The sequence below is a fragment of the Microcaecilia unicolor genome, chromosome 5, assembly GCF_901765095.1.
Source record: "Microcaecilia unicolor chromosome 5, aMicUni1.1, whole genome shotgun sequence".
Classification (NCBI taxonomy): Eukaryota; Metazoa; Chordata; class Amphibia; order Gymnophiona; family Siphonopidae; genus Microcaecilia; species Microcaecilia unicolor.
Window position 1 is genome coordinate 224539441 of NC_044035.1, and position 27686 is coordinate 224567126.

General features: G+C 43.1%; 1 protein-coding gene across 1 annotated transcript in view; it reads left to right on the forward strand.

Annotated features, from left to right (window-relative positions):
- TMPRSS2 (transmembrane serine protease 2) overlaps window positions 1-27686 on the forward strand; it is a 180440-nt gene that overhangs the window by 128983 nt on the left and 23771 nt on the right. The window contains exons 10-12 of the mRNA XM_030203820.1: window positions 234-409; window positions 2211-2306; window positions 11013-11155. Of these exons, the coding sequence (XP_030059680.1) occupies window positions 234-409; window positions 2211-2306; window positions 11013-11155 (415 nt within the window). The remainder of the gene's footprint in view (window positions 1-233; window positions 410-2210; window positions 2307-11012; window positions 11156-27686) is intronic.

Consider the following 27686-nt stretch of genomic DNA (forward strand, 5'->3'; position numbering starts at 1 on the left):
TACCCACACTCTGCTCCAAAAACACCCCCTTTCAGAGCACGTATATGTACACGACATACTGCACATGCATGTGCCTGTTTTCATGTTATAGAATACAACTGAGCATGCTTCCAGCTTTTGGACAGCCTGATATTGATTCTACAAGTGCAAATAGTGTGTAGCTTTTATAGAATTGCCATCTGAATGTTGAAGTTGCAGATACGGTTTTGGACTTATTTCTCTCTTTCTTGTAGAAATAATGGCATTGCATACTTCTGGATAGTTTACCCAGGTATGCTGAATACGGCGAGTATGATACCCTCCAGAGGGTATGCGGTGGATAAGATCATCTCCAATAAGAATTATGATTCTGAAACCAAGGACCATGACATTGCCCTCATGAAGCTTCGCATTCCAATATCATTTAACAGTGAGCGCTCTTGTTTTCTATAACGGGTGTCTACTTTTCTTTGCAGAGTACTGGCTTATTCTGGAGGATATGTGCCATAGAGGTGGTTTGTTGGTGCCTAAATTCCAGAGATACATGCATAACCTATAGCGATGGTTCTCAACCAGTGTGCCCCTTGGAATATCCATAATTGGCCCCTATTTCTGCTTCTTGACTATCCTACTGAAATAAATCCCAAATAGAAATGCTGCAGGTCCGCTGTCCGTATGTTCTGTTTGCTACATAGTTTCTGAGTACTTGCTGGGTTTTGTGTGTTACTGCATAGCATCTGGCGGTAGAAGAATTTTGTGTTGCTGTTAACTGAGGTGACACCAGAATTTGAAAATATATTTGTTTTGTATGATAAGCTGTATAGACTCTAGAGTGGATAAAAGTTTCTTGACTTGACAGTAAAGTTATTATGATTTTCTCTACTATACAGTCCCTTATGGGGAAAAACTGCATGCAACTCATAAGTCCCAGATTTCTCATTGATGAAGATCAAAACTGTTAAACTTAAAGTAAATTCTGTTTAAGAATATTTTATATTTATATTTCCCTTTCATCATTTTTAACAATGACATATTTAGGGTTGTGTTTTTTTTTGTGTATATGTGTTCAGTGTGTCACACGTGAACACTGTCAGGTGTGTCATAACAGAAGAAAAGTTGAGAACCACTGACTATATAGTATTCTATAAGTTACTTTTGTAGGATAGGGTCCTGCCCTGGCTCAGCCTCTGTGTATGCCTCCTATGTAAATACGCCCCCCCCATGTAAATATGCGCAATGTATGATATGTACATATTTACAGAATGAATATTAAAAAGGTCAAGCTTATCCAATCTAATCCATTGGGAGCTCTCAATCAAGAAGTCTTTCAAAAATGCTCAGCACTGTTACTGAATTAAATTCACTAATGATAGCCTTCACCATAACAAATGTAAATATTTTTGGACCTCAGAGTTGACTCGTTTCACATGGGCAAATCAGGTCATGAATCACCTTATTTGTCATAGGTTACATTAATTTTACATTATTTCAGTCTGTTTTAATATTGTTGGTACATTTGACATCTTAAGTGCCTACAATTTTAATTTAAGATGACAAAGTACCAGAAACTGAACTAATAAAATTAATGTGACCTATGACAAGTAGTGGATCATGACCTGATTTGCCCATGTGAAACGAGTTACCTTTGAGGTCCAGAAATATTTAATTTGTTATGATGAAGGCTATCATTAGTGAATTTAATTTAGTAACAGCGCTGGGAATTTTTGTATGACACATTTACAGAATGGAAGCAATCTGGCACATATGCATATAAATGCTAGTGGAGGAGTGGCCTAGTGGTTAGGGTGGTGGACTTTGGTCCTGGGGAACTGAGGAACTGAGTTTGATTCCCACTTCAGGCACAGGCAGCTCCTTGTGACTCTGGGCAAGTCACTTAACCCTCCATTGCCCCAGGTACAAATAAGTACTTGTATACAATATGTAAGCCGCATTGAGCCTGCCATGAGTGGGAAAGCGCGGGGTACAAATGTAACAAAAAAAAAAAACCATTTACATGTTTTAACACTTGTAAATTTTGGTGGCTGTTTTATAGAATTATTCCCCTGTATAGGCATCAAGCAAGATGTTTTCCCTCAGGAAATGTCTAGTTACTAGTGTTTTGTATTGGTGGCACTGACGGTGGCATCCGATAGTTTGTATAACCCTGATTGTTCCAAGGTCAATATTTCCAATGGTCAGTACAAACCTAATAATAGTCTTTTCTTTGATAGGTAATGTAAAACCGGTTTGCTTGCCCAACTTTGGGATGCCATGGGAAGCACCAAAACAATGTTGGATATCTGGATGGGGAGCAACCTATGAAGAAGGTAAAAAACAAGATTCTAAGAGTAAAATTTCCCTTCCTGAAGTCAAAGGGATATTTTAAAGAAGTGCTCAGCTAACACAGGGCCCTGTTTACTAAGCCACGCTATAGGCGCACTAGCATTTTATGCGTATGCTAATGCTAGAGACACCCATATATTCCTATGGGTATCTCTAGCATTATCGTGCACTTAATTTTCAGCACGCGCTAAAAATGCTAGCATATCTCAGTAAACGGGGCCCTCAGGTTTAAAGCTATATAGTTAGAGGTGATTAAACTGGGCTCATTGTATACTGTACTACTGTGTCATGTAAGTCTTCATGTCCTTGTACATTTTTCACATTCTGCTGTTTAAAAAAATTGTTCAAAATCATTAAAATTGAAGTTTTTCACTGATCTACACATGCTCTATACTTTCATTGTGAAAGAACAATTAGTGAAATATTCAGAAAGGAATTAGGAATAAGAGACCAAAAAGCCTTTATTTGGCATGCATACACTTTCTCTTCAGATTCACGTCCTACAACAGAAACTGCTTCATTCTTCATCCAGAAAAATTCAAATTTAGCTGAATCTACTGTGGGTACATGTGGACTCTATTTAGCTTATGGCTTTATTAAGGCATTTTGAAGAGACCTAATCTGTTCTATGATAAAGGACATGAAAACAAATTCAGTTAAGATGTTGGCTTTGTATTACTTTTAAAAATATTTCTATTATAGTTGTACTGAACAGCATATTTTACTGTTTGACAGAATATGAATAATGAAAAATATTATTAGGCCAAATACAAATACTGAATACGAATAATGGGCATTGAGCTTTTACATAACAAACAATAAAATAATGTAAAATCAGAGATCAAATGTTTTATTTCAGTAGGATTTAGCACATGAGACTCGATTTATTAGCATTCAAATTTAAATCACTATTGGTCAAATATGAATAACATATATTCAGAGCCAAATCGAATACAAATTCGGTAGCTCCCTAATTTCTAGATTATTTCATGTGGAAAATTTAGAGTATCTTGTGTAGTAGTAGTAATTGGTGAAACAAACTCCTACTTTTTTTTTTATTTGAAAAATGTTTTTATTCCGTCACTTTGTTCCATAGTACATACACTTATTCAGCTAACAGCTGTACAGCCAGTGCAAATAGAATGGACTACAATATATACATTTGAAAACGTAATGAATTTTTTTTTCCCCCCCCCTCCCCTCCCTCCCCCCTCCCTCACTTTATGGCTGAATTCCCTATATATTAGTTGCAGCAGTCCATAAACGCTCTAGATGCATCCATTCCTCCGCGTCAGGGTCAAATCTACCCCTCCTTCTATCTGTCAGTTGTTCAAGTCCCATTAATGTTCGGAGCCTCGTTTTCCATTTTCCCATCGTAGGGCCCACTCTCTGTTTCCAGTGGGCTGCTATCTCTAGCTTCGCAGCTGATAAACATAGTCTTTTTAGCCGCTTCTGCCATTTCTGGCCCCTTTTATTTCCCCACCCCAGTAAGCACCACTTTGGTTCTGCAGGAAACTGCACCCCCAGAATAGAGGTCAGGCACACCGTAACATTGTCCCAGAAGGAGCGTACAAGAGTGCAAGACCACCACACATGTATAAAACTACCCAGATCATTGTCACAGCGCCAACACCTGTCTGAGGCTTTAGAATACATTCGTTTTAACCGTTCTGGCGTATAGTACCATCTGCTTAAAACTTTGTAGGCATTTTCCTTTATTAATACACACACTGATGCCTTTTTTACCTCAATGCATACTCTCTCCCATTCTTTCACACTCATTTCACAGTTCAAATCGCTCTCCCATGCTTTCATATAAGGTAATTTATTCAATGCGCTACCTCTAATATAGTTATATAACCTGGATATGCCTCTCCTCCCCCCCTCCAGTGTAACCCATATATTTTCTAGGGGCTCCTTTTCCCTCGGGTCCGCATGTAACCACCCCTGTTTACTCATATAATGTTTGACTTGCAAATATGCATAATTGTCAGTCTCCCGCAGGTCGAACTTCCTCCTTAGTGTCTCAAATGTCCTTATTGTACCCTCTGACATCAAATCTCGAAATCTCCGCAAGCCCTTTCTATACCATTCATGAAACGTACCCCCCTCTTCTCCCCCTGGGAACTCTACCTCATGAATAATATGAGCCAATGTTGAGGTTTTAACTCCCTTTTTAAATTTGCGTTTCAGCACCTCCCATGTGTGTAACAAGTGCCCTATAAATGGATTGTCAGTTTCCCTACGTGGGGTGAAACTCCTACTTTTTAATGCATTGTAATTTATATTTTTTAGAGAAAATGAAAAATGTACAGGAGCGTGAAGACCTTACAAGGCATATTTTTCCTTTTAGTATGAAAAGCAGTTTGTTTTCTGTAGGTTTGAATCCCCCACTTTCCAATTTCAGGGGTCCTTTTATTAAGCTGTGTCAAGCACTAACAGTGCTTTCCGTAGGGCACGTGCAAGCATCCTGAATTTTTCCATGTGCATGTACTACCCATTCACTAAAAAATAGATTTTATTTTTTTGCACGGGGGCAGAGAATGGGCGTGTTCTATTCTAATTGGTTAGCGCAGCTACATTGCAGCACGCTAACCAATTAGTGCGTGGTTAGGATGTGAACCCTTACCACCTACAAAATGAGAAAATTAGTGCATAGCCATCAATTTAAAACAAATAGAAAAATCAGCCATGTTACCTATGTGCTAAACATGTCCTTAGTGCGTGGGAATGACCTGTGTAAGCATGCACTTAACTTAGTTTGGTAAAGGGGCCCCTCGGAGATGGAGACTCAAGGTTCAGTGGTGTCCAGCTGCCGCTCATAAAGACCTTTGACAGGGTTTGAGCTTTCTCACATATTAGTCAGCAAAGCTCTTACAGAGGAATTACTGTATATACTGTATACATCTGTAGGCCTCCTGGAAATCTTTCTAGTTATTTTAAATCACTTGCTGAGAATTTTAGTGTCTTCGGTTGTGGAACACAAGATATAGCTACAGTTTAGAAATTACCAGCAAATTTTGTTTTTTCCAATCTAGCACCTGAAGTGGAAGCTAAGATCAGCAATTTTTAAGGAGCCACATTTGCTTTTCATCTGATGTAGGTGCATTGCAGGCAGGAAAAGTTTAGGTAGCAGAAAATGGTTAAGTGATAATTCTAATGACCAAATAAAACTGAGTCTACTTCCTCAGCGACCCTCCAGACCGGTCAAGACGCGTGGGTTATGTCCTCCTACCAGCAGAGGGAGACTGAGAAAACACTAAGCTTTTGAAGCCTGTATATATAACCTGTGCAGAACCTCCACTAGCCAGTATTTTCTCAGTCTCAGCAGAGGTAGCAGTTGACAGCCTGTGCAGTCTCCAATAATCTGGTGAGGTAGTTTGTCATTGGGTCGTAGGATTTTTTCCTTCCAAACTTTATTCTGTTGCAGTACCCTGTACGTGTGTGTAAAAAAAAAAAAAAAAAAAAAAAAGTGCTTTGGGGCCCTGGGTCTGGTGGGGCCCAGTTTTCCCCCCTGGGGTGTTACACCTATGTTTGGGTCCCTCCCCCTGTGCTGCTCTCTATTTCTGTTTGCTTGGCAGCTTTGTGCCTCGGCTGCTTTCTCAGTATTGTAGCCTTGAGTGCCTTACAATTTCCAGATGCCAGAGTTGGAGTACTGTGCCTTTAAGGGCATTTATTTCTTTATTTTCAGCGGACCGAACGGGGGTTTCGATTCCTTGCTGGAACGAGAGAGCAGCGCTTTCCTCAGTGCTTTTGCAGTGTGAGTGAGTTTTTGGTTTGGCGCGTTTGCGGAACAGCTTTTCCCTTCCCTCGTGGTTTATGGCGGCCCAGCTCCTCCGATGTCGCGCGTGCTCGTGGCGAGGGGTAGAGGCGCCGGGTGCTCACTGTAGCTTTACGGTGCACCTATAAAGGTGGCTGCGGCACCCCCCGACTTGACCGCGGAGGGATCGATGGTGTCGGGAGTCTCCGGGTCAGCGGGAGCGTAGGCAGGGCCGCTGTCAGCGGGAACAGTTTCGGCGGGAACAGCCGCCATCTTGAGTCTGACGCGGCCCGTGGAGCCAGCTGTTTTTGGGCCTGCGGCCTCCGTTTTTGGCACAAAAGGGCCTAATGACGGTCCAGGAATGGTGGGCTTTCCTCCAGATTTTGTCTGGACGCGGTATCAGGACTGGAGATCGGGACCCCCCCCCCCCCCCCTAATTGGAAGAGGGGGCTATTTCCGTCTTGGCTGAGAGACCACGGTTAGAGTGGTCAGAGGACAGGCAATGTTTTTCTCCTGTAGCTGCAGAAGCTGTGCTTAGTGATCTGGGGGAGTCAGATGGAATTGACGGCTCTCAGGAGCAGGATTGGTGGATTCCTGGAGAGGATCCTTCAATAGTGCGGATTTTCCATAGAGATGAGCTGTCAGAACTCATAGATCAGGTGTCGTCCACCCTTCAGTTTGGTCCTGAGGTGGCTTTGGGGGAAACTGTCCAGGATCCGTTGGGGAAGGGCATTCAGCGTCAGGCGTGATCCTTCCCTATGAACAAGGATCTCCGGGAGATGATTTGTCAGGAATGGGATTTGCCGTGTAAGGTGGCAAAGGCAATGGCGAGGCTTTATCCCCTCCCTCAGGACGATAGGGATTCCTTTAATGCTCCCACGGTAGATGCAGTAGTGACGGCAGTAATTATAGCTACGGCTATCCCGGTTGATGGAGGAACGGCCCTCCGTGATCCTCAGGATAGGAAGTTGGGATCTTTTCTCAAGCGTAGTTTTGTTTTGTCGGCTCTAGCCCTGCAGGCCTTGGTTTGTGGGGGTCTGGTAGCTCGGGCATGTTTTCGTTGGGCCGAGAAGCTCCTGGATGATTCGGTAGATGTTGGTTCTTCTGGGGGTCAGGAGTTAGCCGACTTGGACATGGGTTCATCCTTTTTGTCTGAGGCTTTTATGATTTGTTGCCTACTTCAGACAAAAAATATGGCTATGGTTGTGGGTCTCTGCCACTTCAGGGAGCTATGCTCTTTGGAGAAGATTTGGACAAGTTAGTGTGAGGTCTTAGTGATACCAAGGTTCTATGGCTTCCAGATTTTCGGTTCAAGGCAGGGGCCAGAACTAGTTCCTCTCGGGACGGTTTAGGGAGGCTCAGCGGTATAGGCCGGGCAGATCGAGTGGGACCTACCCCTAGCTGTCTGTTTGTCTGTCCAATTTAGATTGTAAGCTCTGTTGAGCAGGGACTGTCTTTTCATGTTAATTTGGACAGCGCTGTATAAGTCTAGTAGTGCTATAGAAATGTTTAATAGTAGTAGGACCTCTAGGGGTCGGTTTTTCCAGCGCGCACAGTTCTTTCGTGAGAGTCGTCGCGGAGGGCGTGGCTTTTCCGCAGGAGGTTAGTATTCACGCCACAATTCCCAATGAAGGTGTGCGGGCTCAGGCTCTGGTGCATGTTGGGGCTCGGCTGAGTCTGTTTTACCAGAGCTGGGCCCAAATCAGGTCAGATCAGTGGGTTCTCAAGGTGTTTCGAGGCGGATATGCGCTGGAATTCGAAAGCTGTTCTCCCGAAGTGTTTCTGGAATCCCTCTGTCGGTCTTGGAGCAAGAGGGCAGCAGTGAGGGACACTCTGCGGTGGCTGCTCGCGTTGGGAGCCGTGGTTCCTGTTCCTTCAGATCAGCAACGCTCAGGGTGCTATTTGATCTATTTTGTGGTCCACAAGAAAGAGGACACTTTTCGTCCCATTTTAGATCTCAAAAGGGTCAATGCAGCACTCAAGGTGCCCTCTTTCCGGATGGAGACGTTGCGGTCGGTCACTGGTGCGATCCGGAAAGGAGAGTTTCTCACTTCCCTGGATTTGACGGAAGCTTATCTTCACTTTCCTTCGTGCAGCCTTTTGGTTCCAAGTTACAGGGTCCGATTTGTCGGTTCCTTGCAGAGAAGGCGCCGACGGCCCGTACTTATCGTCAGGTCCTGGGCCTGATGGCGGCGACCATAGAGGTAGTTCCGTGGGCCAAGGCGCACATGCGTCAGGTACAGTCAGCTCTGTTCAGTCGTTGGTCCCCTCTGTCGCAGGACTTGGAAATGTGTTGTCCGCTGTCGGTGGCCCCTCGTCTCAGTCTCCGCTGGTGGCTCAACCCGCGCAATTTGGGAACAGGAATGCCGTTGGAGTCCCCACAGGGGCTGGTAATGGTCACGGATGCCAGTCTGCAAGGTTGGGGGGCACATTGTCTCGGTCAGGTAGCTCAAGGCCGGTGGTCTCGGGCAGAAGCAGAGTGGTCCATCAACCGGCTGGAAACTCGGGCCATTCGGGTGGCGCTCCAGGCCTTGACGTCGGTGGTTCGCCACAAGGCAGTCCGAGTGCTCTGTGACAATGCCATGGCAGTAGCATATGTCAACCGTCAAGGGGGGACGAAGAGCCTTGGCGGCGCAGTTGAACTCATCTTCAGGCTCTCTTGGCAGCGCATGTGGCCGGGGTAGGTCACATAGATGCAGATTCTCAGCAGGCACACTCTAGATCCCAGAGAGTGGTCTTTTCTTCGGTCAGTGTTCCAGTGAGTTGTGTCGGTCTGGGGACTTTCGGTGATCTTAGGGCAACGGCTCGCTATGCGCAAGTTCAGAGATTTTTTTTTTTCCAGTCGCTGAAGAGACCCTTGAGCGGAGGGAATCGACGCTCTTCTGTTGCCTTGGCCTCGGGAGTGACTGTATGTGTTTCCTCCGTGGCTGTTAGTCGGTCGAGTAATATAGCGCATCGAACATCACTTCGGTCGGGTGATTCTGGTAGCTCCGGATTGGCAGCATCGACCATGGTACGGAGACCTGGTGCGGTTGGCAGGGGCGGCGGCCCTGCCTTTGTTGGGATCAGTTCTGTGTCAAAGCCCGATAATCATGCCGGATCCGGCTCGGTTTTCGCTTATGGCTTGGCTCTTGAGCGGCACAAGTTGAAGAAGAAGGGGCTTTCGTCCAGTGGCTTTGCTACGATGTTGAGTTGCCGTAGACGATCCACTTCCTTGGCGTATGTCCGGGTTTGGAGAATCTTTGAGCACTGGTGTGAAGACCATCGAGTTCGGCCGTTTCGCTCTTCGGTGGCGGAAGTTTTGGAATTTTTGCACGATGGTGTTGATAGGGGTCTGGCCTTGTCTACACTGAAGGTTCAGGTGGCAGCTTTGTCATGTTTTCGTGGGAAGCTTGAGGTAGTGCGTTTTTTGAAGGGTGTTAAGTTGCTGCGTCCACCTCAGTGACGGATGGTGCCTCCGTGGGATTTGAAGCTAGTTTTGGATGCTTTGATCAGGCCTCCGTTTGTGCCGCTGGTATCGGCATCTTGTAAGGATTTATCTTTAAAGATGGTCTTGTTGGTGGCGATTACTTCAGCACGGAGTGTTTCAGAGCTTCAGGCTTTGTCTTGTAGGGAACCATTTTTGTCCTTTCTGAGGGAAAGGTTTCGTTGCGGACGGTGCTTTCCTTTTTTGCCCAAGGTGGTTTCCGAGTTCCATGTTAATCAGGTCATCTCTCTGCCAGTGTTGGGTGATATGGCTGGAGATTCGGAGCAGCGTGGTATTGCCAAGCTGGATGTCAGGAGAGTTTTGAGTTGTTATCTCTCTGGAACTCAGGACTTCAGAGCCTCTGACCGTTTGTTCGTTCTTCATGGTGGCCCAAAGAAGGGTGCAGCGGCTCCTAAGGTGACCATAGCACGGTGGTTGAAGGAGGCGGTTGCATCTGCTTACTTGGTGAAGGGTCCTGTGGTGCCTAGGGGCTGGTCTGCTCATTCCACTAGGGGAATGGCAGCCTCGTGGGCGGAGAATAGTATGATTTCTCTGTTAGATATTTGTTGGGCTGCGGTTTGGTTTTCGTTGCATTCCTTTGTGAAGCATTATAGGATTCCTGTGCATGCAAAGGACGAGGTGCGCTTTGGGGCAGCAGTTTTGACCTCTGGCCTTAGTAGGTCCCTCCCGTAAGTTAGTTACTGCTCTGGTACGTCCCACGCGTCTTGACCGGTCTGGAGGGTCGCTGAGGAAGGTGAAATTAGATCTTACCTGCTAATTTTCTTTCCTCTAGACCCTCCAGACCGGTCAAGAGCCCGCCCTGTCTGTATTGGAGGCCAGGAGGTGTGTTTGTTGGATAATTCTTGGCTGCTGTAGATTGTTGTTTCTCTAATTGCAGACTGTTTATTTCTGTTTTGTGATAGGAGTCCGGGACAGGTGGGGCTCTTCTTTGATAGTCCACCTGTAGAAGCCCAACTGTTTTATCAAAGGCAAAGGAACATGTTTCCGTAAGAGCAAGCGGAAGATGTTTCTTGTTTTTGCAGTTTACTGTGACCACGTACAGGGTTGCCAGTTGTTGTTAGTGTTTTTTGTTTCTCTGCTTTGTCAGGGTTATACTGGCTAGTGGAGGTTCTGCACAGGTTATATATACAGGCTTCAAAAGCTTAGTGTTTTCTCAGTCTCCCTCTGCTGGTAGGAGGACATAACCCACGCGTCTTGACCGGTCTGGAGGGTCTAGAGGAAAGAAAATTAGCAGGTAAGATCTAATTTCACCTTTCTGAGCTAGAAAATTGGTAGTCTCAGTGTTACTGAACAGTAAAAATCCATGATCATAGTTCATGTTCATTTCTTGGCTTTTTCTAAATAAAAAAAAAAAAGGCAAAATTTACCAGTTTGGCTGGTTTGGATTGTGTTTAGTAAGTGTAGCTGTGGTGTTCAGCTGATAGTTCTGAATTATCCCCACAGGGAAATCTTCACCTACTTTGATGACAGTCTCTGTACCATTGATCAGCTCTTCACGATGTAATACAAAATCTGTGTACAATGGCGCCATCACTGCCTCCATGATCTGCGCTGGTTACCTACAGGGAGGGATAGACTCCTGCCAGGTAATAACCACTTTGGTACTGGTTATTACAAAACTTTTAACTTTGCCACACCCTGGTGATATGGAGGGGCATAATCGAAAAGGGCCGGCCATCTACAAGGGCGGCCATCTTCAAGGCCGGCCCCGTAAAGCAGCATCCCGACCATATTATCGAAACAAGATGGCCGGCCATCTTTTGTTTCGATAATACGGTTGGAGCCATTTGGTCGTGGGAGGAGCCAGCATTTGTAGTGCACTGGTCCCCCTGACATGCCAGGACACCATCCTGGCACCCTAGGGGGCACTGCAGTGGACTTCATAAATTGCTCCCAGGTACATAGCTCCCTTACCTTGTGTGCTGAGCCCCCCAAATCCCCCCCCCCCCAAACCCACTCCCCACAACTGTACACCACTACTATAGCCCTTAGGGATGAAGGTGGGCACCTACATGTGGGTACAGTGGGTTTTGGGGGGGGGGGAGTTTGGAGGGCTCACATTTACCACCACAAGTGTAACAGGTGGGGGGGGGGGGTGGGCCTGGGTCTGCCTGCCTGAAGTGCACTGAAGTACCCACTAAAACTGCTCCAGGGACCTGCATACTGCTGTCATGGAGCTGGGTATGACATTAGAGGCTGGCAAAAAAATGGTTTTAATTTTTTTTTTTTGAGTGGGAGGGGGTTGGTGACCACTGGAGGAGTAAGGAGAGATGATCCCTGATTCCCTCCGGTGGTCATCTGGTCAGTTGGGGCACCTTTTTGAGGCTTGGTCGTGAACAAAAAGGGACCAAGTAAAGTTGGCTAAATGCTCATCAGGGCTGGCTTTCTTTTTTCCATTATCGGGCGAAGCCAGCCATCTCGTAACCACACCCTGTCCCGCCTTCTGTACTCTGCTGACACGCCCCCTTGAAGTTTGGCCGGCTCCGTGACAGCAGTTGAAGCCAGCCAAAATCGGCTTTCCATTATACCGATTTGGCCGGGTTTAGGAGATGACCGGCCATCTCCTGATTTGTGTCCGAAGATGGCCGGCCTTCTTCAAAAATAAGCAGGATGGTGTCTGTAGTGATATGGTGCTGAGGAGTTATCATTATTGAGGTATTTTTAATCTATTCTTGAGCAGAATAATTTTGAGGATAGTCTCTGCTGATTATTACAAGAGCTTACAAGCATTTGTAGAACATCTAGGAAGGGTCACTTTAACCACTCATGGGGGTCTGGGTAAATTTTGGGGGGCCCATATACAAATCCAGTAGTGCTCCCCCCAGGTCCAGTTTAGAGGTGCAGCTTCCTTAGTCCTCTGCCAGCCAAACCACTTCCTGCAAAAACAAAATGCAATATAAAGATGCAGAGCTGTTGTCTGGGCCGCATCACTGATGGCTATATTGATTCTGACCCTCAGCAACAGGAAGTCCATGTCAGATGGAATGGGACCAGCAAAGCCATCAGTGTAATGGGCTAGAGAGGAGCCACTTTTATTACTGGAAACTGTGGGGTGGGGGGGGGGGGGGGCAGGTGGTAAGGAAGATGCTGGACCAGAGTACAGAGATTTCAAAGGGTTGTCCATCCCAAAAAGAGACTTATCACTCCCAGTGATTGAAGACCAATGAGTAAGGATTTTTTAAATCTTGGTTCATTTGGGTTAAAAGTTGGCTTGGTGGTAAAAGGACTGAGGCCTAAGGGAAAAACTGCTAGTTACTCTTATTGACAAGTAGCATCTTTATGTTCACCTAAAAATGGATTTCTATCTTATTTTAAACACTCAGTTATTTCAAGCACTAAACAGCACTGAACCACATTTGCATCTATGGAAACAATTCAACTGTATTTAAAGATCCCTCAAGAGGCAGTGTTTCATAATTTCAATCTGATCAGACACTGTGTATGCTATAAAAGTAATCACCTCAACACATATCAAATCCTCAAATCCTGCAAAATGTTCTAAAACCCTATCTGGTGTTATAACAAACTAAAATTATATTACAGTTTTGATGTCACTCCAATAAAGGCCAACATGGTCTCTCCACTGTAAAACACTATGCACAAACTTGTACAAAAACACACTCAAACTTACCATACCATAACAGCACTAACTCCAACGACTTAAAAAGCAACAACCTTGTAAATATTACACCATGCTGGACAAACTGGACTCTTAACAAGATTTCTACATAGAAACTACATACTAGCAGACTACTGCACCTTTTTGACACACACAACACAGAGACAGATCCTCACAATCAAAGTGAGTGCATATCAATCCAGCATAATTAATAATTCACGCTTTCTAACCATTTATCTTGTGGTACATTTCCCTTATATAAGATCCCTAAACTGAAGCTAAAATTACTGCATTACCTGTACAGTATTGTAAATAAACTTGATCTGTACCTAAGAATAAGAATGTAGTCCTAATGTTCTGAATATATTTTCTTAAACATTGTACAGTGCAGGTTAGTGCAATTCCCCAACACATAATAAATTCCTCCTTGCATAAGCAAAATCTAATTAAAAACAAACATATTTATTTCTTTCAACATGAATCCTTCCAATTCATGAGACAATCTACTCCATATCTCCAGATTTTGGCATATCCCTTGTTTCGGCATGGAATGATTAACCATATAATTTGCTAGCAGAGGCTGTTAGACTCCAGTGTATCTAAGGCTCCTTTTTGCCCAGTGAAATGGGATGGACCCCGATATAGCAGCTAATTCCTTTCCTACAGACCCATTTAGGGCCTCAAACTTGTGTAATTAACTTTGAATCCTGACACCTTACATGCCCTTCAATATCCTTTATAACCTAGGATAGGTCACCATTATATCACATCATCAACAAATAACCTAATTTTGTAAGAACAGAGACAGTATCTACATATAATAAATGTAAACTGCTTTGATTTGTACTACAGAAATTGGCATATCAAATCCCTTTAACACTGGATAATGATGTTGGAAGAAATATTTTAAGACGTTCCTGAGTCTACCTCTTCCAAGCTCCACACCAGGACCTGTTCTAAAATTCCTTTGCACTGAAAAATGGCTCTTATGCATCATTTATACATCTATCACAATCCTTCTGCCTCTCTGTTCCTAGGGCACACATATTTGGTTCTTAAATCTCACTTCACAGGGTTCATAAGAACATAAGCGTTACCATACTGGGACAGACCAAAAGTCCATCAAGCTCAGTATCCTGTTGCCAACAGTGGCCAATCCAGGTCACAAATACCTGGAAAGATCCCAAAAGCATAAAACAGATTTTATGCTGCTTATCCTCTAAATAATCGGTGAATTTTCCCAAGTCCATCTTAATAATGGCTTATGGAATTTTCCTTTAGGAAATTATCCAAACCTTTTTTAAACCCTGCTAACTGTTTTACCACATTCTCTAGCAATGTATTCCACAGTTTAATTACACATTGAGTGAAGAAATATATTTTATTCTGTTTGTTTTAAATTTATTACTTAGCTTCATTTTATGCCTCCTAGTATTTTTGAAAAGGGTGTCACTCCACTTAGTATTTTATAGACCTCTGCCATATCTCCCCTCAGCTCTCTCTTCTCCAAGCTGAAGAGCTCTAGCCACTTTAGCCTTTCCTCATAAGGAAGTTGTTTTCTATCTTTTAACCAGTTCTTAATCCACAGTAGGACCTTACATCCCATCCCATGACTTTCTAATTTCCTCAGGAGTCATTCATGAGATACTTTGTCAAATGCCTTTTGAAAATCCAGATACACAATATCGACCAGCACACCTATATCCACATATTTATTCACCCCTTCAAAGAAATGTTGTAGATTGGTGAGGAAAGATTTCCTTTGAAAAATCCATGTTGGCTTTGTCTTAATCCATACCTTTTGTATATGCCCTGTGATTTTGTTCTTTATATGGGTCTACCGTTTTGCCCGGCACCTACTTTAGGCCGGTCTATAATTTCCCAGATCACCTCTTTTGAACACTTAAAAAAAAAAAATTGCATTATATGGTCACCCTCCAATCTTCCGGTACCATGTTTGATTTTAAAGATAAATTTAAAGATACCTTGTACTGGACCATATGCGACTGTCGGTGTTCCCCCCCCCCCAGTTTCTAGTTTAAAAGATGCTCTAGCTCCTTTTTAAATGTTGATGCCAGTAGTCTGGTGTAGTGTAGACATAATCTCATTGAGCTAGCCCCCTCTGGGTTGCCTCTAATATTTTAACAATTCTTTAGCACCCTCTGCCCTTCTGTGTACCTACAACAGTTCTCTGGCACTCTGCAGCTCTATCAAAATGAAATTTGAAAGTTTTTACAGCATAATATTTCAGCTGAAGGGGAACAGTCCCTTGAGTTCCCGAGTCTGAGCTAAACCTACTTTGCTGCCCTGTGTTGCCAGGCTACTACTTGTTGCTGCAGTGATGCTTCCTGAGGATTGTTTCTCAGCCTCACATTTTTCTTTTGTAACTCTGTGATATTTCAGAATCTTTTGTGACACAGCACTTTGAAAGTAGGTGAAACATGCAAACACCATAAAGCATACAGGGTTGGGAAGTAGAATTTTGTGTAGTGCATGCCTTGTACATGATCCTTGCAGCCTCTTCAGAAGCTGGAACAAGAATCTAATCTTTCCTCTCTCTTCCCATATTTATTTTATTTTATTTTTGTTACATTTGTACCCTGCGCTTTCCCACTCATGGCAGGCTCAATGCGGTGGGCAGTGGAGGGTTAAGTGACTTGCCCAGAGTCACATGGAGCTGCCTGTGCCGGGAATCGAACTCAGTTCCTCAGTTCCCCAGGACCAAAGTCCACCACCCTAACCACTAGGCCACTCCTCCACCCATATGTAAGACTAAGTTCAGAAAAAGCTGCAGTCTCTACGAAAGACTTGATGCCCTCCTCAAGCTTCTGGAACGCTCTGTGCTGTAAACGTTGGCCAGGTCATTTGTCTCCAGGTGGATTACAGTATCACTATTAGAATCCTTACTCTTTTCTCGGATCACATTCAGTATTTGGTTGGTAGCAGAGGATCATGGAAGGCAACTAGGTTGGGACCTTTGAGCTGTGTTCCTAAGTTAATGCCTCTTATAATGGAAATTTTCTAGCAGTAAGAATTTTCTGTTTTGAGATGATCTTTGGTTGTTTTGGGAATGTCTTTTGGATTGTGTTATGTTATTTGTATCTTGCTCCACCTCAGTACTTCTTTTCTGAGCATTAAGGTGCTGCAGTGCAGCACAGGAATTATATAGGGGCAAAGGTTGGGTGGGTGAATGACTCTGTGACACAGGTCATAATCTACTTGAGCTTACTGTGACCCATCTATTCCTCTGTTACTTTATTCTCTGTGTCTGTGCTAGTGGTAAATTGGCTGGGAATAGGTAATCCTGGATGCACCCTTAATTGCAGCCAATTCCTTCTTGAGTTGATTTTGTCTTTCATAACTGATATAGATGGGACAAGCTGTAAGGTTCTAGATGGTTTTCCTTAGGACTAAGGCACAATATGTATTGCATTGAATGAAAGTCATGTTGATATGATTCACATGTGTGAGAAGATGTACTATGTTAAGGGATATCAATAAGCAAGATTGTCCAATGTAGGGTTTATTGAAGATAATTGTCTTTTGGTTTTCTTATATAGGGAGAGCTAGTGTTGGGGTCTGCTTATGATTATCACACATTATCACCCCTGTTAGAGCTTACCCCAACTGACTATTGCTGGAGCACCCACGTTCTTGGGTTTGTTTCTTACACTAATAAAACAAATAATACTTACTTAGAAGTGAAATAAAAAGAAAAGTTTATTCTAGAAACCAGTAAATAGTGGCTCAAGCAGAGCCTTATAGCAAGTCTGAAAAACAGAAAAGAAATTATTAGAGAGACCCCCTTGTCTCCAAGCCAGTTCATTGCCTTGGGAACAAGGAAGCCCCCTGAACATTGACTTCTCTCATTTTTATACAGTTTGATATAGTACATAGTTATACAATACTACGGAAACTAATTACCATCTTAGCACATCCCACTAACCAATCGTCTACCTTCCTATTCCAACATATCTGACTTCTATCCTATCAATTATCAGTTCATACCCCAGTTCTTAGAATAGCAGTTACTCCACCCCACCTGAATGAGTCAGTCATACTATCTTCACCCACCTACTAGAAACTTCTCTCCCACCATACCTTTTGTCACAGATGCCATGCCCCCCTCCTCATGCTATTTCAGCAGTTTTTTAAAATCACATAGCCAATGTAACGCCGACTTTTAAAAAAGGTTCCAGGGGAGATCCGGGAAATTATAGACTGGTGAGTCTGACATCGGTGCCGGGGAAAATGGCAGAGGCTATTATTAAAAACAGCACATCCAAGGACATGGATTACTGAGACCAAGTCAGCACGACTTTTGTGTGGGGAAATCTTGTCTGACCAATTTACTTCAATTCTTTGAAGGAGTAAACAAAGGTGTGGACAAAGGGGAGCCAGTTAATATTGTGTATCTGGATTTTCAAGAGGGGAGGAGGGGAAGAACAGTAAGGGTGGGAAATCTGTCATCCAGGTAAAAGGAGCTTTATCTGGAAAAATTAAGCATAGGCATCTCGAAAAAGGAAGGTCTTGAGCTCAGCTTTAAAGAGAGGTAATGAGGTAATTTTTCTAAAATGGGATGGTAAGGAATTCCGTAACTTTGGACCTTGAAATGAAAACATGGGACGCCTACTGTATTCATGATATAGTTCTCTATGTGTTGGAATAGACAGAAGGTTAAGCTGGGACGACCTTAAGGCTCTAGTCGGTGTGTAAGGGGTGAGATTTCTCAAGAGATAAGGAGCTTAGAGTTTTGAAGGTTAACAGAAGGGTTTTATAAGTAATACGGTGAGAAATTGGCAGCCAATGAGAGGATTTAAAATGTGAAGTAACATGATCATATTTTTTGAGATGATGGATAATTCTGATGGCAGTATTTTGAACTAATTGTAAATGAAGATCCTTGATCCGAAGGACTAAGTAAAGAGAGTTAACAGTAATCTAGCTGTGAGATAATAAAGGAGTGTATTAAAATATTGAGCATAGGTGGATGCAAAAGAGGTTGAATAGATCTGATAAGACGGAGCTTGTAGAAGGATCGTTGGACAACCTTTGAGATCTGTTCATGGAAAGAGAGTGAAGAGTCAAATACAAACCTCAAAATGTGTGTAGAGTGTGTTAGAGTAATCGGAAAGCCATTTTGAAGAATTGGAGAAGATAGGCATACCGGGTTGATCAGAGGAAATAAGAGTACTTTTAGATTTACCTGGATTAAGAGCCAGTTTAGTATTAGTAAACCAGGTAGTAATGAGTTTAAGTCTAGAGTTGAGAGAACTGGTTAAGTTCCGGCGGGCAAAAATGAAACTGAAAATTCAATGTTGATCATCAGATACATCTAGAAATCATATCTTTCACCACGCTTTTATTGGATGAACAAATAGCTCTTTGGAATTCTGATTTAACTAGGGTTTATAATTCACTTGCCCCTTTAGTAGAACTCTCTGCTCCCTGCTCTTTGTCGCACTGAACCTTAGTATTCATATGACCTATGGCATCTAAGACGTCAACTTTGTCAAACAGAAAGGAAGGGAATGGGACTTATATACCGCCTTTCTTTGGTTTTTCCAACTACATTCAAAGCAGTTTACATATTATATACAGGTACTTATTTGTACCTGGAACAATGGAGGGTTACGTGACTTGCCCAGAGTCACAAGGAGCTGCAGTGGGAATCGAACCCAGTTCCCCAGGATCAGAGTCCACTGCACTAACCACTAGGCTACTCCTCCACAAGGTACTACAAGTTATGTTCGTTTGCCAACTAGTGTTACTCTCCCTATTTACAAATTATTGGCCCGTTCTTGTAAGAAAGCAATTCTTGCTGCCAAAAGTCTTACTATAATAAAATCACAAAAGCTCCTAATACTGCAACTTTGAACCGAACCCTTAAGTCCCTAACTACATTTAATAGGTCAAGTAGATCATAGGAGCCAACTGCTCAGAATTATTGGGGGTGCTAAACCCAATGAAAATAATCCATCCCAGGACACATACAAGGAACTTTCTTAATATTGGGGGTGCTCAAGCACCCACAGAGTCGGCTCCAGTGAAGTAGATAGTCTTACCCCACTAGCTCAACTAGTGGCTAACTTTTTCAAATCTAAAATTGAAACACTTTGTGCCAGCTTCATTACCTGCTCCACACCATCTTCCTCCTCACCTTCTACATATTCAGCTACTAATCTATGTCCTTCTTCATCTTGTAATACCTTGTCAGATTTCCATATCCCTTCTTTGTCTGAGCTTGCTAGAACTATTTCTCAGGTGGGACCTACCTCTCTACCTGTCTGGATCCCTTATCTTCCACTTTAGCAAAAAAAAAAAAAAAACACACCAAGTACTCCTACTTCCTTTTCTCCATTCTGTGAGCGCACACTTTTTTTATCAACTGGACAAGTCAGTCAAAGCTGGTAGAATGCTATCATCTACCATAGAATTAAATACCTCAAGCTCTCAACTACTGACCCTTCTATCTACAGACCTATTGTTAACTTACCTTTTCTAGTAAAGATTTTTCAAACCATAGTTCATTCACAACTCACCACTTCACAGCCAAAACTAATGCCGTACACCCTAATCAAACTGGGTTCCGCCAAAACCATAGTACAGAAACATCTTTACTAGCACTTCTCAATATCATTTGTTACTACTTAGGTAAATCTCGCTCAGGTCTCCTCCTATCTTTAGATCTCTCTTCAGTCTTTGACCTTATTGATCACGCCACTTTATTCTCTTGTCTGCACTCAATTAGTATCATCAACTCCACCTATCACTGGTTTCAATCCTACCTGGAAAAACAGACATTTATTTATTTATTTATTTTATTAGGATTCATTTACTGCCGGGGGTGGGGGGGGGGGGGCGCTGTGGAGCACCGACTGAGACGATAATATAATCGCTGAGCTCCCTAGGACTCCTACAATTAATTGGATTATCAAACTTTTATAAGCAACTAACTACAATCTGAAGGTGATAAGCCTTGTATCATAGGAGGCGATTTTAATCTCATCCTGAACCCTGAACTAGACAGAAAATCCACTTTCTCTTACAAGAAGACCAGAGCCTGGTTTACATTGAAAGACATGATGCAACAGCTTAAGCTATGCGACGTTTGGCGCCTTTTGCACGATAAAGAACGTGACTAAACATTTTACTCTGCCACATAATTCTTACTCTCGTATCGATTACTTCCTAATTTCGAAAGCTTTATTGAGTAAAGTCTCTGATACTCACATTGATACTATACATTTATCAGATCACGCGCACATCTCTCTGCAACTCTTTGATCTTCCAACTAAGTTGCAGGCAAAAACTTGGCGGTTTAATGCTGGTTTACTAGCCCACCCTGAATTTATAGAGGACATAAATGATGACATTATTGAATACTTTCAACTTAATACATTGGACGACACTAACTGGATAACTAGATGGGACGCCTTCAAAGCCTATATACGTGGCTCTATTATACGTTTCTCCGCCAAACAATAAAAGATACAAGCAAATGAACATTGAATTGGAAAAATCTATTTCATGTTTAGAGAAAATACATCAGAAAACACCTTCTGGTTTAGGCACTCTGGAAGAACTGCAAAAAGCAAGATATAAATACAACCTATTATCAGCTAATAATGCTAGTAAAGAGATATTTATGAAATCTACCCAATATTATGCTAACAATAAAGTTGGTCATTTGCTAGCTAGTTACTTGAAATCGAGAGCGGAAACAAATATCTTTGTTATCAGAGGAGAAGACAAGGCAATAATTACAGATCAACAAAATATATTAAAAGCCTGTCAGCACTTTTATGCGTCTTTCTACAAGTCAGAATCTAGCCTAGATGATAAAACTCTGGCTTTTCTTAAGGACCTTGACCATTACACTCTTGATGATAATGATAATTTAGCATTGATGGCTCCCATAACTAAGTAGGATGTATTATCTGCCATAAAATCTATGGCAAAAAAAAAGGTCCCTGGCCCAGATGGTCTTTCATTGGAGTTTTATCTAGCCTTTCAGGTAGCACTTGCTCCCATATTAAGTTCATTCTATAATCGCTTAATTATACCTGGTGAGGTTGGGGGGAGTTTCACTGAGGCTACAATTATAGTTCTCCCAAAGCCTGGCAAAGACCCCCAATATATACAGAACTATCGACCACGGTCACTCATTAATTTGGATGCTAAGATGTATGCCAAGATAATTGCAGAGAGACTGCAAGTGTTTTTGCCCAAAATTATAAACACTAACCAAACGGGCTTTATGCATGGATAGATATTCCTATGACAATACTAGATTGTTTTCAAATGTAATCTTACAAGCACAGGCCTTAACTACCCCGCTTGTAGCTATTGGGCTAGATGTGGAAAAGGCCTTTTGACCGTGTGGAATGATATGTTTCAAGTACTCAAGTGGTTTGGTTTTGCACCTGCTGTCATTAGGTTGATCCAAGTCCTATAATCCCAACCATCCACTAAAATATTTACAAATGGCCTTTTCTCACCCTCGTTTTCCCCAACAAGAGAAACTAGACAAGGCTGTCCTCTTTCACCACTTTTATTTAATATAGCGCTTGAACCCCTATTATTAACAATACTGCGCTCAGATCAGATTAAAGGTATAGAATTAGGTAATATTTTGGCTAAGCTATCAGCTTATGCTGATGATGTCTTATTGTACACAACACCCTCATCCATTCTACACATTCTGGAGGTAATTAATAGCTACTCTAAAGCCTCTGGATACAAGCTAAACCAAAACAGAAATGATACCTTTAAATGCAGCCAGCCTCCAATATGACTTCACTCAATCCCCCTTTAAATGGGCTCCTACAGGTCTGAAATACCTAGGTGTGTTATTTTGTACCACTTTGTCAGAGTCTGTTAAACAAAATACTGTGTATCTGTTGACGTGTATTACTGAACTGACTACCAAATGGTCTCCACTTAATTATCGTGGTGGGGCAGGTTGGATACCATTAAAATGATTATACCCAAAGTGAATTATATTCTTAGTATGCTCCTAATACTGCTTGACACCTGTACATATAAACGTATGGAACACTTACTGGTCAAATTTCTATGGGCGAATAAACTTCCACACATTGCCTTAAAGAAACTCAAATGCTCCAAACAACATGGAGGGGTTAATTTCCCCAGCTTTTTGGATTACCACGTGGCTTTTATGCTGAGACAGAGCTGTAAATGGATAACTTCCACTGTAACCACCAATGAACCACTATGGTTACAATAGGAGTCGGAGAAATACAAATCAGTGCCTTTGCATTTATTAGCTTGGTCATACTTGCCTAAATCTGACAATAATCCAATATTAGCTGCTTCCCAGACAGCTTTCAAATCCTTGGACTCCTGAGTTCAGTATCCTTTTTATTCGACCATTAACTCACACATATGGAATAACCCAAACTTCAAGATTAATGACAAATGTGTTTCATGGCCTAAATGGATGGGGGCAGGCGTCTGGTATATACACCAACTTCTTGATCGAAGTCAGTGGATTCCGTTTACAACGTTACAATCAACATATAAACTGAACCACCAATGCTACTTTCAGTGGCTGCAATTAAAACATTGCATATCTACTAGTACTGATCTTGACAAGTTAAACGCTACACCAAGTTGCTGGGATCTATGACATCGATTCTTCAATGTAAAGAAAATAGCTTCTAACTGATATAAGCTGCTACAAGACTGGTCTTTTCTTGCACCGTCCGCTTTAGAAAGCATATGGAATAAGGAACTTAATACTTCATTAACTTCTGATCAATGGGAAAAAGTTTGGTCTTCACTATACAAGTCCTCTAAATCAGCAGCATACACTCAGTCATTTTTCTTTGTGCTTCATAGAGCTTTATGGACTCTGAATAAACTATCTAAAATTGACAAATGTTCATCAAATCGTTGCTGGTCGTGTAACTCCTTTATAGACACTTTGGACCACCTCCTCTACTTCTGCCCATTGTTGGAAGAATATTGGTCTCAAATTTGGAAAACTATCTCCAATATTCTGGATATTAAGGACACTTTATCATACACTATCATTATAACTGGAGAGCTTGGTCTGAGGTCTTCTATGAAGCCATACTAAATTACTCCGCATATTATTGCACATAGCAGTCAAGATGATTTGCCATAGCTGGAAAGACTTTACACAGTTATCATATGACAGATGATGGAATACGGTATGTTTAACTGTCAAATATGGACATGTAGCTGCCGAAAGCTGTGGGTCTACCGTTTCTTTTAAGAAAGTATGGTCTCCAATGCAAACTTATATTTCTCAACACTAACAGTATTACGATGTTGGGTGCTATAGCTATATTCCTTATGTATACTTTTTTTTTTTCAAACATTATCAAGACTGATGTGGATAACATTAGTTATTCCATTTTCCTTTGTTGTATCATATTTGCTATTCTTGAGTTAATTTCATTACTGTATCTTGCCTAGCTGAGTACATGTTATAACTTGTTGTCACCATTGGCTGCTTACACTTTGTAATTTTGTTATATAAAACCAATAAAACTTATTGAAATGAAAGGACTCATTTTACTGCCTTTTTGAAAGAATTCACTCAAGGCGGTGTACAGTAAGAATAAATCAAACATAAGCAATAGGCAATTACAGCAGTAAAAATATTCAAATAATACAAAATATGGCATGGAGGGGCATAATTGGATGAAAACGTCTATCTCCATGGGCGTTTATCTCCGAGAACGGGTCCGTGAAGGGGCGGACCGAACCGTATTTTCGAAAAAAATAGACGTCCATGTTTTATTCGACAATTTGTGAGCTGAGCGTTTTTGTTTTTCAGTGATAATGGAAAATGAAAGCGCCCAGCTCAAAAACGAATAAATCCAAGGCATTTGTTCGTGGGGGGGGCCAGGATTCGTAGTGCACTGTCCCCCCTCACATGCCAGGACATCATCCGGGCACCCTAGGGGGCACTTTTACAAAAACAAAAAAAAGGTAAAAGAGCTCCCAGGTGCATAGCACCCTTCCCTTGTGTGTTGAGCCCCCCAAATCCCCCTCAAAACCCACTGCCCACAAGTCTACACCATTACTATAGCCCTAAGGGGTGAAGGGGGGCACCTACATGTGGGTACAGTGTGTTTGGGGGGTTGGACGACTAATAAGCATTAAGCAGCACAATTGTAACAGGTAGGGGAGGGATGGGCCTGGGTCCACCTGCCTGAAGTCCACTGCACCCCCTAATAACTGCTCCAGTGACCTGCATACTGCTGCCAGGGAGGTGGGTATGACATTTGAGGGTGAAAATAAACAGTTGTGAAACGGCATATTTTGTGGTGGGGGGGGGTTTATGACCACTGGGGGAGTCAGGGGAGGTCATCCCCGATTCCCTCCAGTGGTTATCTGGTCATTTAGGGCACTTTTTGGGGCCTTATTCGTGGAAAAACAGGGTCCAGGAAAAGTGCCCTAAATTCTCGCTAAAAACGCATATTTTTTTCCATTATCGGCGAAAGGCGCCCATCTCTGATCGGCCGATAACCACGCCCCAGTTCCGCCTTCACCATGCCTTCGACACGCCCCCGTCAACTTTGTACTCTTCCGCGATGGAGTGCAGTTGAAAACGTCCAAGTTCGGCTTTCGATTATACCGCGTTATTCGTTTTTGGGAGATAAACGTCTATCTCCCGATTTAGATCGCAATATAGGCGTTTTTGTCTTTCGATTATAAGCTGGATAGTATACTACTTACAATGTCAACACAATATGTAGTAGAACGTTTTAATTGACAGTGAAGGGTCAGAGAGGTGTGGGGGTGGTTGGGGGGGGGGGGGATAGATACAGTAAACCTGGGAGAATGCTGGCCTGGGCGGTGAAGTCTTGGGGGGGGGAGGGGAATCGCATGATTGGTGCCATGTGCGATGATACAGGCCATATAGTTAATCATCCTGACCGGATGATGCGGCATTTACGGGCTCATTTTCAAAACCTTTACTCAGGGGCGACCATCCCTGAGGAGGTGGAGGCTTTTTTGTCAAAGGCATAGATGCCTCGTCTGTCAGAGGAGGCTTCATTAGCGTTGAAAGCTCCATTACATCCTAAAGAACTTCTACAAGCGATTAAGCATCTCAAACCCTTTTCGGCGCCTGGATCAGATAGGTTCTCCAGGGAGTTTTATAAGATCTGCAAGTTCCTCTTCTTGGACCCCTTTTAGCCTATTATCAATCAGTAGTGGAATCTGGCACATTTCTGCAGCATGAAAACACTGTGTTAATCACTTTGTCTTGGAAGCTGGAGAAGCCCAAAGAGGTCCCGGGGTCATACCGCCCGATCTCATTACTAAATGTTGATACCAAACTGTTGGCTCGGATGTTGGCGTTTATAACTCATTTCCTACCCAAACTGACCAAATAGGGTTTGTTCAAAAACGGCATTTGGTACATAATATCCGCAGAGTTCTTTTGTTTGTCAGGCGCACAATATACCAGCCATGCTGGTTAGTCTGGACGCTGCAAAGGCGTTTGACCAGGTGAACTGGGCCTATTTTTTTCAGGTGTTGCAATGGGTGGGACTCCCCAATTGCTATTTACATGCAGTACAGGCTCTATACACTAGTCCACAGGCCCAGTTGTTAGTAAATGGTGGTAGATTCCTAGGGTTTGAGATACGAGGTATTTGTCAAGGCTGCCCCTTATCACATCTACTATTTGACCTTTCCCTGGAGCCACTGATACAAGCGCTGAATGTGGCGTGAGTTCAGATCCATGAATAATCAATTAAGGTATTGTCTTACGCAGATGACATTCTGGTAGTTCTCACCTCGCCACAAACCTCACTGCTCCCCATGCTTGCTATGCTTCAACAATTCGGTGCTGTTTCAGGGTTCACAATTATGATAAATCTAAAGCACTGGCACTAGACCTAACAATAAGATAGGGCTGGCAGGGTGATTTTTCCATTTATTTGGGAGGATACAGTGCTGTGGTATCTCGGGCTTCTTGTATCTGCTGATCTTTCTACCTTGTACAGAATCAATGTTACACCACTATTAGAAGAAATTAGACAAAAGCTCACTCTTTGGAGGAGGAAGTGACGTCACAGCCCAAGATGGTGGTGTGATCGTGGAGCTCCGAAGGGGCTAATGTGAAAAAGCGCTAGAAAACTTACCCTATTGGAGAGAGGACTGTATTAAACGCATTGGAGCGCAGGTCCCGGGATATGCCGCCCAAAAAATCGCTGGAGCAGTTCCGATTCACGCCGGAGCGAAGCGGCACGGCGAGCAAGGGGAAGGAGAGTTCGGAGCTGCGGGGAAAGAAAATGGCGCCGGTAATGGAATCCCCGGAGCATGCAGAACGAACGGAGGACAGCCAGGAGGAAGTGAGCATGATGCCGGCGGCAGTGGCCGAGCTATTGAAAGAATTGAAGGCAGAGTTTGCGGGAGTCAGAAAGGACGTCCAAAGTGCCCTTAAAGATATACGGGCGGAAGTTTCGGAGCTAGGTTCCCGCATAGGTGAGGTGGAGGAGGGGATGGGGACCATGCGGTCAGAACTGGAGTCAGTTAAAAAACGAGTGTTTGTGGAACAGGAGGAATTGAAACAGCTTAAAGAACAAGTGGAGGATCTCGAGAACAGGTCCCGCCGAAATAATTTACGCTTTAAGGGGATCCCCGAACTGGACCTCTTTAATAACTGTGAGGCGGTAGTTCGGGAACTTTGCCAAAACATACTGGCTTCAGATTCGGTGGGTTCCCCTCCTGAAATTCGAATACAAAGGGCCCATCGTGCGGCGGGACCGCGGAGAGATTCGAATCCAAGAGATGTGGTGGCCTGTTTCCTAGACTTTCCTATAAAAGAGCAAATTCTGAGGAGAGCACGGCTGAGTAAAGAATTTGAATGGAAAACCTATAAGATAGGTGTTTTCCAGGACCTAGCTCGAGTCACGCTGCAAAAACGAGGGAGCTTCAGAGAAGTCACCGGTTTCATGAGAGCTAGAGGGATCAGATACAGATGGCTTTTCCCCTTTGCGGTGTGGATTACAGTGGAAGGAAAATCCCGCAAAGTTACAACAGCGACGGAAGCATGGGCGGCACTACGTTCCATGGGATGCAAGGACATACCAGCACAGACCCGGGAATCAAGAGAAGAAGTAGCACCAAGGAGAGACTCTGCATGGCAGGTTGTAGTGGAACACGGGAAAAAGGGAGAAAAACAAATAGCTTGAGGCCTAATTGGGTCTGGAATGGACTGACTCTGACAAGTGGAGAGATAAGGTGGTTGTACCACCATCTCCCCCCCCCTTTTTGGGGTGTTTTTTTTTTTTTTTGTTTTTTTTTTTTGTTTTTTTGTTTTTTTTCCTTTCTTCTCATCTATTGATATTAGAGAGCAGGTGGTTGACAAAAGGAGCTGGGAGGCTATGAAAGATTTGCGAACTGAGATGCCTAACCAGACTGGAAAAGAACAAGCTGGAGGGAGAGTGGAGACTACACGCTGCATCTTTTGAGAGAGAGATGACTGA